We start from the raw sequence: 12,460 nt of genomic DNA, 5'->3' as shown, positions 1-12,460 counted from the left end.
GTCACCCAGGGCCCATAGCTAGCGCCATGAGCACTTCCTCCTGCCACAGAGGGGTCTCTTACGAAGGCAGAGGGGCTGAGCCAAGCTGGGCATGGCTCTCCTGTGAATTCTGAGCACGCGAAAATCAGTCCTGGTTTCTCACTGTGTTATTGTTTTGTTTTTCAAACACAAATAAAAGAGTGTATCTTAGAAACGATTTTAATTATAAGTTACTCATCCACAGCATCTTTTAGCTTCATAGGAAATAATTTTCCCGACATAGCAACAGTTTAAAAGGTACTGAAAAAAAAAAGGTCTGTAAACCCAGAATTGCTGAAATATGATTCATGCTCTGTGCCCTTTTACGAGCAGGAAAGTAATCAATTCCGGTCAACTGGATGAACAATATCCTGGCCCTCTCCTAAGACTTCTCTGTAAAAATAGAGAATCCCCTTAACACGTTTTCCCACGTGTCCTTCTCTAGACTGTGAACCTTCCCAGTGGGCAGACAACGCATAAGTCCCAGCTGCCAGCACTCTGTCTGGGTCACAGCGGGTATAATTTAGTGAATTTACAGTTGAAAATGTGAAAACAGAGATCAAGTAAGTCAGAAACAAAACCATTTCTCAACATTTGGGGAGACTTAAGTTAGCATGGTTGACTGTGGTACGAGTCGTACCAACCTCTTTTCCCTTTGCTTAAAGGCGCCCTGCAGTCTCAAATGACTCACCAGGGCTTGTGTGGAATCCAGAGAAGGGATACAGGTCCTTGAAATGATGGCTTCCACATGGATAGAGATAGTTGCAAAATAAGCCGAAAAAGCTACCTACATTATACTCCCATGAAAACCCTGAGAGGTCTCTGGACATTGAAGGACCAATCCTTGCACGACCACCGGAGGTGGTGGGGACAACATGAAATAAGGTTGGAGAAAGAGGCTTATAATGAACGGGAACAGAACGCATTCTCCAGCGCACACACCCACCTGTCTCAGCATCGCTTTAAAAGCCATTGACCGGAGCCTGGTGGTGAGGATCTCGCCAGCTTTCCCAAAGGTGAAGCCCTGGTTGACAGAAAAACAAAACAAAACAAAACAAAATAAAAATCTAGTATTCTGACACAGGTGGGTATATTCCCACTGATTTTTACAATACTTATATAATTACTCAATGATTCAATTAACACAACTCTGTGAACAAACACTATTTAAAAGTCCTACCTTAGCCCTGGCTGGTTGTGGCTCAGTGGACTGAATGCTGGTCTGTGAACCAAAAGGTCATTGGTTCAATTCCCAGTCAGGGCACATGCCTGGGTTGCAGGCCAGGTCCCCAGTGGGAGCACGTGAGATGCAACCACATGTTGACATTTCTCTCCCTCTCTTTTTCTGAATCTTTAAAAAAAAGCCTTAACTTAAAATTCATGTACTGCTATGTCATTAATATGTAATTGAGAGGAAAAACCTTAAAAATGTCCAGTTCTGGCTTCTGGATAGGTTTCTAAACCTATTCTAAATAGGTTTCCTTTTCAAAACTTTCAAGGACAACATCTCAGTGAGAACAACACTGAGTCTAGTAACAACTTTCAGCATGTTCCTATTACTTGAGACAGAATTCCAAGCAGGAATCCTTTCAGCTCCTGGAGGAGGAGGGCGGGTCTGCGGTAAGATGCTCCGGATGAGTTAAGAGCTGGTGAAGGCTCTGTCCCGTAAAAAAGCCCTGTGCCAATCGTGTCTGCCGTTCATTTCGGTCTAAGATGTGGAAACCCCATTAGGTCTTGATGAATGGATAATTAGTCAATCTACATTAATAAATAGTTACAATCTGATCAGCAGATGATTAGTCTATAGCCTCCAACTGAATCTGCACCCTATGAGAAGACCACATCATAGGTACCTACCTGAAGGAAGAAAGTAAAAAAAGAAGCAATTCCCAGACCCAAAAACAGCAGTGAGATCATGTTGCACTTCTGTTGCTTGACGTCATCGTCCCCTGGTCCAAAGATCTACAGAAGCACATTGAAAACACCCCTTGGTTTACAGGATCCTTGTCGATTCCTCCCCTGAACAGTGGCTGGAGCATCACATTTTAAAAAGTCACCTTTGAAACATGTGGGCTATTTTTACTGGGGTAAACTATGCATCACATACAATGTACCGTTTTAACCATTTCTAAGAGTACAATTCAGTGGCTTTAGGTACATTCACAGTGTTGTGCAACCTTCACTACTATCCTCCCAAACGGAAACTCTGCACCCACTAGCAGTAACTCCCCATGCCCCGCTCCCCAGCCCCCTGGGACCCCTATTCTCCTTTGTGTCTCCACGGATTTGAGGACTATGTGGTTATTAACACGGCTGGAAGCACTGCATGTGCACTGTGTGGTTGTGCATTTTGGTGTTTGTCCCTCTTCCCCTGGTTGTCGCCTCAGCCCGAGCTCTTTCCTGCCCCCAGGCCCAGCCCTTTACCCCCCAGCGCCACTGCCAGATCCTGCTTTCAAAACGCTGGTCCTCCTTTGACATAGGATGGGTTTTGTTTTGCTTTGTTTTGTTTCGCATGTGTAGTAAACTGTTTGAGGGAGGACTTGGTTTATTTTGTTTCCTGCTGTATCTCCCGTGCCCAGCACGGTGTTTGGCACAAAGGAGACACCCAAGATACAGAGACAGTACGAATAGCTCTTGAGGTACAAGGGAGTTGGGGATTGCACTATTGTTAATTCAAAAACATCTGGAGGGTCCTTTCTTTTTTTTTAGATTTTTTAATTTAATTATTTTTCACGTACAGTTTCCTGTCTTTTACTCCCATCCCAGCCCCCCCGCCCCGTGTTCCCCACCTCCCTCCCATTTCCACCCCCCTTAGTTGTTGTCCATGTGTCCTTTATACTAGTTCCTCTAAATGTGGAGGGTCCTTTCTAATTTCTTTATTTCTTGGCTTGAGGTCTTCATTGTAGACCAACATCCAATGTTATAAGTGTAATGAACTCAACACGATGGAGAATAATTCATTGTTAACAAAAAAGTCTCTCCAAAAATGTTACTGGTTAACTAAGGTTATACAATAGCCATACTGGGTTTTATGGAGCCTTGGATACTTCTGACAACTTCCTATAAATACCCTCTCATTGAATTTAACAATGGGATAGCGCGAGTTTCCCTTCTTAGTCTCAGACTCCCCAAGCATTGGAAGGACTGCTAAAACGGTGACGTGATGGCTATCCCTTTTTGAATACTTACTGAGAGGCAGATACTTAAAAGCTTTCCGTATAGTTACCTATATAATCTCTTCGCCTCCTCAGCTATCCTGTGTGGTCAATTTGTTTTATGGATGAAGAAACTAAGGTACAGAGAAGGACCACATCTTGCCCAAGTTTGCAGATATTAAGTGGTGAGGCCAGTCTGCACCCAGAGCCTGGCCTATACCCACCATGGCTGGACCTCTTCTCTCCTGCACCCACTCCCAGCCTCCCGGTGCAATGAGCATCTCCTCTCCACAAGGGGTACAGACCATCACCTGACACCGGTGTGATGAGAGCTCATTAGTATGCCTCCTTCCTTGATTTTACAGTTTACAATGTCATTGATATCATAACTTGGAATGGTTCATATTTTTTCTTTGGCCTCACATTTTTCCTGAAAAGGGAATTAAAAACTTGGGCTCGGTTTAATGTGACACTGTTTTAATCCAAAATGGACCCGTTGGTGAGGGTGGCATGAGAACTGATGTAATGATGAAGCGATTTAATTCAAGTTATTAAGCCACGTTTTCAAACTTACCGCCATGATCTCTGAGAATATGACTGAAAATGCTGGCTGGAGTGCCCCGTTGGCAATGGCACATACCGTCCCCACCACAAAGTAGGGCCATTCCGTTCTGCTCAGCTTCAGGATCTTCAGGAAGGATACCGGTGGAACAGTTTCATCCTAGAACACACCAGGATAGACTGGTGACAACACAACAGCCACCAGAGTTTGTAGACATAGGAAAGACAGGGCATCGCCCTCAAGGAACTTGCAAACTAGGTGCAGACCACCTAGAGTAAACTATGTGCCCGAGAGGAGGACAATGCACTGTAAAGGTTAACAATGTTCTCTGATGACGCAGCATAAGCTGAGTATGAGTTGTTCACCCAAGAAGCAACCTTCATGGTGTGATTGGTCTATTCTGTTCCAGTCTCAGACCCGTGAGCAGAAGCAGGGTCTGGGCACAAAAAGCCCTGGAATTCAAGGCCCGAGTCCACTCAGGGATGGTGTTAGGGTCCAATGAGACCATGCCCGTGAAGAGAAGGATAAACGTCCACACAAACGTGGAATACTAGTATGAACCCAACAGCATGGGCCTGGTCTCTACCCCCCCCCCCCNTATCGCCCCCCCCCCCCCCCCCCCCCGCAGAACCCAGCCCAGGGCTGCCTTCTCTACGACATGTGCCCAACTCACAAACCCAAATTCATCATACCCCTTTCCTCTCACCACTGCTCCCTGTGCAGAGGTCTCTCCTCATAGCTCAGCTTGTTTTTGTTTGTTTGGTTGTTGTTGTTATTCGCACTTCTCCTTTTCTAATATGTGACCTTTTTTGAAGGTGAAGACCACATCTTCATATCCCCCCAAAACTAGCCCTGTGCCTGGCACATACCAGATTCTCAGTAAATGTCGCACTTAATGTCTGGTCAAGCTTGAAGTATTGGGGTCACATAAAGGAAAATATTCTGACTATGAAGGTAATTTAACATTAAACTAGATACAAAAGCTGCCTACGGAATGTCACAGCTTGTGGTCACTTAAATAGGTCCTGCCCAGGTCCTGATGAAACACAGAACATAGGAGCAAGTTCCACTCAGCCCTCTTTTTGCAAGCCACCCATTTTCTCATTTCAGTGCTTTGTTTTTCCCCCCAGTTAACATTATCTTTACGTCCTTGTCTCCAGCCTGACTAATGAGCCGTTTTCTCAGGCTGCTACTCAACACAAACAGGTCTTCGCAGGTCCCTCTAATCAGACTCAATTTCTCCCTCCCCCTGGACAGGCTGTTTATCCCCTATGGTGGCACTTGTGCAGACCTTGCTGGCTGTGGCATTTTCACTCCCCTCTGTGCCTGTCTCCGAGAGAAGTGCTTGTCTAGACCTGCAGACTCTACACACCTAGCAGCGTGACCCTCAAGATAAATGAGAAACGGAAAGTGAATACTTCCATAGCCAAAAAGGGGGAAACTGTTTACTTATCCTACTTGTGATAATTCATCTCCGCAAGGTACGATTGTTATTCTTTCTATAGATTCCCCAAGATGAAGAGCCCTAGAGGGTCCTTGTAATTTCTGAAGTAAATAATACTGTGGGCAGAGGAGACGAGATGCAATGAATGCTCAGTATGCATAGTTTCCTCAAGTCAACACCAGAGAAAAAAGATTCATTCTTTATCCATAAATAACATCAAAGTGAATTCTCAAACCAGTTCTTGAAATAAGAAAATATCTTTTTAAAAAATGCAAAACTGTGTTATTTCTGGCCATGCTCCCCTTTTCCTTAGTAAGAAAAACCCAATCTAATTCAGAGTGGCAATGCATACAGCAAATTGATTCCATTTTCTCCCCTCCCAAGAAGTGCACTTAGGGATGGCTGTAGTTACTGCCAATGGCATGTAAGTAAAAGTACTGTGTGGAACTTCTAGAACACCTTTGTGTCTTCCTGCTGCTCGAAACAGGGATGTGATGGCTGAAGCTTCAGGAGCCACTTTATATCATTGAGGATGGAAGCCACGTGCCAGGATAAGAGACAGAAAGATGAAAGGAGCCTGAATCCACGGTAACTGTGGAGACACCGTTCTAGCCTGGGTTTCTCACCTCTAACGTGCTCCTTCTTTAATCCTCACCTAAGGAAATTCCTGCATTGCTTTCGGAGAGAGAGGACGGGAGAGAAGAAGGAAGAGAGAGGGGGGAGCATCGACGTGGGAGAGAAGTTAGCGCTCGGCTGCTTCCTGCACATGCGCAGACCAGGGATCAAACCCACAAACCGAGGTAGGTGCCCTGAGCGGAACCAAGCCCACAGGCCTCGGTCACGGGATGATGCTCCAACCCACTGAGCCACAATGGCCAGGGTCTAAGATTTCTTTTCATGTGAAAAGGAGGTAACTCTTAATTTGCTGAAAGTGGTGTTATTCTGGGTTACCTAGTATAGGTAAGCACATGTGACCCTACCTAATAGAGTATCCAACTATCATCACCTCTTACGGTAGACTACCCTAACGGGCACGCTTCATTTTACTGCAGGTCACAGGTGTTGTGTTTTTCCTACAAATTGAAGGCAAGACCCTTCCTGAAAGGTTACTGCCCGCTTTATTGCAGTGGTCTACAACCAAAGGTGCCAACATCTCGGAGGTATGCCTGTATTTATCTCTGTATCTCAAAGATGAATGGGATACCTAATTTTGATATTAAGCATTTAAACTCAAGGCCTAAGTTTTTGGATGCATTTTTTCCCATTGGAAATTCAGTTTTAGTTGGAGTTGATTTCAATTCACTGTCAAATACATTTAACCCCTGAAATTTCCATTTTTCCAAGAACAGTGTAGTTCACAGAAGGAATCACCTGTGCCTGCAACATTCCTGCAAGGCTGAGAAGTTCAACGGAAAACTACACAATAAAAGATTTAAGTGAAAACAACTCACAAGGTCATTGGTTTCCTCCTCAAGGCCATTCTGATACCTTCGTGAATTCCTCAGGCTTTTTTTAGTAGAATTCCTAAGTATTTGAGATTTCCAGCCATTTGGGGCCATACCCGTGGCAGCCTTCCCATCATTTAGTTCAACGTCAAGTTTGTCGGACTGGATCTGATTTCCTGATGTCTGAAAGAAGAACAAAATGTTCACGTGTGTGCGTGTGTGGGCACCTGTGCGCAGAACTGTATAACCTCCAAGTTTAGAACTGTAAAGCCACTTTCAATATTACATGTGTCAAGGCCGTTAGATTTCATAACAGCATCACACTCAAGATTAGCTGGAAAACTGTAGAGAAGTATGCCAACACATGGAAGTAAAAAAGGTTGAAAAGGACAGAAAGGTTATATTTAATTTGATCAATGTGAAAATTGGAGTATAAGAGTATTTTCTAAGAAATACAAGGCAATTTTTTTTGTCATTCAGCAGGTATGTAGGAATTTCCTCAATGTGTAAGAATCCAGAGAATAAGGTGTGGCCACCAGGAAAGGGAAGAACAATAAAGAGAAACATCACCAAGGGCTCTCTTAAAGCTACAGACAAGAAAAAGATGGCCACTCCCTCACACGAGGCAATTAAACTGCATTCCTTGACTGACTGAGCACCATCGGCTTTCTTCCTCACAGTCCTGCTCAGAATCACACTTCATTCCAGGTGACCCAACCTGCAGGCTCAACCTCATTGCAGGCTTTTGGATTCTCTCCCTAAAGGGGTAGGGAGGGGTCATTTAAGGGCCTCTGTGTAGTTTAATGCCAGGTAAGAGACCATCAAGCCAGCCTTACTAGGAGTCTTGAGTCCGGTTCCCTGTTTGCCGCCTTTGTGTCTGAGTACACATCTTAACGGTTCGTCCAGGACCTCAGCCCCTGTGGGGCTGGCTTGTCCTTGCTCCTCCCCCTCAGGTTCCGTCCCCAACCCAATCTGACGACCAGTGCCTTACTGCACGTCAGTGACCTGTCTATTTTGGTATCTGCTCATTATCTGATCCTAGATTTCCACTTTTGTTTTCAACACCCAACAGAACATTGCCCGTGTGCCTTGAACCACATACAAAGCTGTGCCCTGCTTGGCCGACTCCTGCACTTGCTTACAACTGGTAGCGTTTTATACCATCTCCCAAACAAAGCCAACCTAGACTCAAGATTTAGTCTTGTAACGGATCCTTGCCTCCTCGCTTCCACCCACTCCCACACTATCAGATGTGTTTTCCTAAAGGGTAGCTCTGCTCAAACTACCACAGCTCAGAAGTCTTCCTCAGCAGTCCATCACATACTCAAGCCTGGCTCTCTCCAAATTTAGTTCATGGTAATTCACACCAGGCCATCTCTCATAAATGCCTCCTGGTACCTTTTCCTTCTTTCATAATCTTACCTACACTATCAAGGATAGCCCTTCCGTTAAGTGCATTCTGATTTTAGCCTCTTCCTATGATCAAATGAACACTATCCCTCCATAATATTTTTTCCTGTGCCTTCCCCAAAGTCCTCATTTAGTGGGTGTTGAAGTCACCAAGCTGCAAAGCCAGGATGGCCCTTGTCATCAGGTGATCACAAGTATATTTAAAACCAATAGCCCTCATTTCTTACACTTGAATATACTTCAGCTGGCTCAAATATTTAACTGTAAAAAGTGAAACAATAATGTTCAAAAGAAATATGGGTGGATATCCTTTTTAAAAACAACCCCAGATCCTGAAGACATGGAAGAAAAAATAGTTTAATTACATACAATTTAAAATTTTTTATGGCAGCCAAACAAACAATAAAGTGAAATTCAAAGAACAAAGTAGAAAAAATATTTTCAATATGTGTGGGAGAAAAACACATTTCCTTTTATATGCAAGGTGCTCTTATAAATCAATAAGCATATTCTAAACAACCCAACCACAAAACAGTTTATTATAAAACAAGTTTATTTCACAGAGGAAAAAATACAAATGGCCAATAGGCATGTGAAAACAGGCTCAATTTCATGAATAACTGAGAAAATATGGAGTTACTCTTTAGCTCTTTCAGGTTACCAAAATGAAAAATAAAGACCAAATAGCTATCAGCAGAAGTTTGGGTTATGGGAGACTTTCAAATTTCTAAGATACTCATGATTGAATTTTTTTAAATGCTTGTATTTTAAGAAATAAGAATGCCTTACATTTGCAATCTGAGAAAATTAAGGTACAGCTCAAAGAAACAACTGAGACCGAACAGCCCACCTAATGGAAAAGCTGTGTTCATTCTGTTTAGAAACAAAACCAAGAAAAGGGAGTTTTAACACCAGGTTGGACTCTGGAGTTTGAGGAAGAAAAAGCAGAGTCAGCGGGAGCGTTCAGTGAGCCCTCAGGCTCCCTGCAGCCCTTCCCTCCATCTGTCCGACAGCACCGACAAGGGAAAGGTAAGGCCAACCCCAATCAGAAGTGTGAAAGGCACGGGGACAATGGCGGAGTCCAAAGGGCCTCAGAATCGCAGAACGCCACAGCTGGTGGAAACATCAGCAGACATCTCAGTGCAGGCTCTGCTCACCTAACACGCAAGGACACCGAAACCCAAGGGCGTGCCCAAGCCATTGCTTAGTCGACAGCAGGCCTTTTCCATCACACCAGGCTGCTATTCAGTATTTGGTCACACACCTTTCCCAGGAAACAAAGCTTAGGGAACAGGCTAGAGAAAGCTCAGAGCTGCCCTATCTGCTCGGCAGTCTCCCAGTCTAAGCCCTGGTGGGAGTGGTAGGTCATGGTTTTGGGGACACAGAAGCAGGTCAGCCCGGGGGAAAAAAGTGGTGACCTCACTGGAGGACCCAACAGCAATTAGCAAACACACCATGATTAATCTCCTCCTGCTGGAGAACATTCTCTGGCAAAACGAAGCAAACGTTACAAAATTTTCTATTATTTCATTGGATATTTTCACTTAGGGAGTTTGTACATTTCAATAAATATCATTTCCCATGCAACTGTTTTGTGTCAGGTGCTTCTTTTTAAAGATTAAACTGATTAAAGATTAAAGATTAGAACAGTCTTATTGAGACATACCATTCACGTACCATAAAATTCAACCCTTTAAAGAGTGTGTCTGTATGTGTGTGTTTAGTATATTCTTAACCTTATAACAATGTAGCATGGTAGGTTTACTATTTCAAATGTAGAAACAGGCTCAAATAACAAGTTACTTGTCAGAAAACAGAGCAAATTTTTGGCTTAACTTTTTTTGATCCACATGCTTCAAGAGCTATTGCTCTTGCGTATTTAAATAGGAAAATACTGGGAACAAACCAAGCATCCAGATTTAGAGAACTGACTAAGCAATTAATTACACTTTAACGTAATGGAGGGCTAAGCACCCATTAAACAGATAGTATTTGGATGACGTGGATTTGAAATATTAAGTAAGATGAACAAAAATATATATGTACATGCTGGTCACAGTTCTATCAGAGCAAATACATATACTTTTACAAATATAAGAATTATGTTTATAGGATAAAATAGTTTTAGGGTATATATTTTGCAAAGTTCTTCAAGTGAATAAGCACAATAAAATATCTTGTAAAATAAGACAAACCGATGATTACCAATATCACCCATTTTAGGAGTTAGAGTGAATAATTTTTTTTAACAAAAACGAATGGCAGGCACGTCCTATTTTCACCACACTTCACTTTACTGTGCTTCACAGGTAGTGCATTTTTTACAAATTGAAGGCAAGCCCCTCCACCAGTGAAAAAGGTTAGGGTCACCTCCTAGTGATACTAGCTCTGAGTCAGTGGCCTGGAACCAAACCCTCAGTATCTCAGGGGCATGCCTGTGTTCCTAGCAACATGGTGCTTGCTGCCAGTTTTGTTAGGGTTCTCTGGGAAGCATTAAAATCCCATGAGAACCACCCCTAATCACCAGAGATCCTGGCATTGCCCTCTTACTCCTACTGCCAGGTTGAGCTTCCTTAATCTTATGGAGGAAAGGACCCGTTATTGAACACCGCCCCCAGGCAATTCAGAATCTCTGTCCTAAAGAACAAGTTCAAAATAGTTTAGGCATCTTCTTTTATTTCCCTCCTCTCTCACCTTTTTCTCTTTCGGGACTATTTCACTGAATGCTGAATTAAAGCCTCAAATGTATACTTTTAGGTATCATCCTGAATACTACTTAATCCTCAGTATGACATCAGTTGTATGATACTCTAACCATGTAAAGAATATTACATTGAGGAGCAAACAGCGGAAACACTTCCTGGGAGACAGATACCTGCATGTTAACAAGCCTGAAGTACAGCCCTTCCCTCTTCATCAGTTCACTGTGGCTTCCCTGCTCCACGATGACTCCGTCCTCAAACCCGGCGATGACGTCCGCGTTGCGGATTGTGGACAATCGGTGTGCGATCACGATGGTGGTCCGGCCTTCTCTGGCCTGAAGGGGAAAAGGACAAACGTGCAGGGCAGCAGGTTTACAAAGTCCACACACTGTCCATTAACACGCACAATTAAGCACTTGGCGGACTGGTCTGCGGTCGTTGAGACTGCAGCTTTCCCTCCCCATGTGATTAGGGCACAAAGGCATCATTCATGTATAAAAGGTCAAAGTGCAACTTGAGCTCTGGATCAGACAGGAGGCCAGTCCCTGCGGCGTGAGGATGGGTCAATCGGAGGCGTACCCAGTGTTGGTCTTTACTCAAGAAACAGGAGAAACATTGGACCCTTCTCAGGTGTGGTCATACTTGCCCCAGGAGCCCTGGTCCTGTTATATGGCACGCTAGGGACTTGAGCAGAAGCACATTAGGGGACTTAGGGGCACCTGCAGCCTTCTCCAGCGCACTTCTGTAGGGCTGCTTTGGAAGGGCCTGATTTTACCTGCGACTCTGGTGCACTGCACGTGGCAGTCTAGGTAACAATGTGCCTTGGGGTCCAAATGGTTCAAATATGTACTTCCAAGTCTATCTGAATCACAACCTCTGAAGTGGGGCTAGTAAGTTTGATTTTTAATGAATGCCCCAAGTGATTTTTGTATACAGGCTAAAATCTACAAATCATCCCTCTAAGTAATTCAGTGAACTGGCATGCTGACTTGGTGGGTTTATTCATAGGCATTCAAACCCTGGAAAGTGGGGGAAAAAAAGATACTGAGGAACAAATACCATATGATCTCACTTTTAACTGGAACATAATCAACAAAACAAATAAGCAAGCAAAATATAACCAGAATCATTGAAATTAAGAACAATCTAACAATAGCCAGAGGGGCAGGGGGAGAGGACAGTGGGCAGAAGGGTTTTCAGGAACTACTGTAAAGGACACATGGACAAAACCAAGGGAGAGGGTGGAAGCAAGGGAGGGAGGTGGGTTAGGATGGGTTGGGAGGAGTTGGGGGGTAAATGCAGACAACTGTAATTTAACAACAATAAAGTAATGTATGAGACAAAAATAAATAAACTCTGGAAAATGCTCATCAAATTATTTTTGCTATGTCATTAATAATGGTTACTCTTCTTGATGTTCATTAGGCTAACAGTTTCTTTCTTTCCTACAGGATTTTATTTTATTTTCAATGAGTTTTTTTGTTTGTTTATTTGCTTTGCTTCATCCCTTTGCCTTTCTCACCCAGCCTGCCAACCCCCCACCATCTGACACCTGTCAGTCTGTTCTCTGTATCTCTGAGTCAGTTTCTGTTTCATTTGTTAGATAATTTTGTTCATTACATTCCACATATGAGTGAAACCATTTGGTATTTCTCTTTCTCTAATGGTCTTTTTTTAAAAATATATTTTATTGATTATACCATTACAGTTGTTCTATTCCCCCC

General features: G+C 43.5%; 1 protein-coding gene across 2 annotated transcripts in view; it reads right to left on the bottom strand.

The window, feature by feature from the left end:
- The window catches only part of ABCB4 (ATP binding cassette subfamily B member 4), a 78,778-nt gene that overhangs the window by 22,572 nt on the left and 43,746 nt on the right, over nucleotides 1–12,460 (bottom strand). For both annotated transcript variants that reach the window (XM_037066128.1, XM_037066129.1), the window contains 5 exons: nucleotides 10,910–11,071; nucleotides 6,631–6,807; nucleotides 3,748–3,894; nucleotides 1,876–1,980; nucleotides 965–1,042 (listed from right to left, as the gene is read on the bottom strand). In XM_037066128.1, coding sequence (XP_036922023.1) covers nucleotides 965–1,042; nucleotides 1,876–1,980; nucleotides 3,748–3,894; nucleotides 6,631–6,807; nucleotides 10,910–11,071 — 669 coding nt within the window. The remainder of the gene's footprint in view (nucleotides 1–964; nucleotides 1,043–1,875; nucleotides 1,981–3,747; nucleotides 3,895–6,630; nucleotides 6,808–10,909; nucleotides 11,072–12,460) is intronic.

This window comes from Sturnira hondurensis, unplaced genomic scaffold (genome assembly GCF_014824575.4).
Source record: "Sturnira hondurensis isolate 20B ecotype Veracruz unplaced genomic scaffold, ASM1482457v3 Scaffold0016462, whole genome shotgun sequence".
NCBI lineage: Eukaryota > Metazoa > Chordata > Mammalia > Chiroptera > Phyllostomidae > Sturnira > Sturnira hondurensis.
The sequence above is the reverse complement of the archived record's forward strand: the minus strand, read 5'-3'. Positions and strand labels throughout refer to the sequence as shown.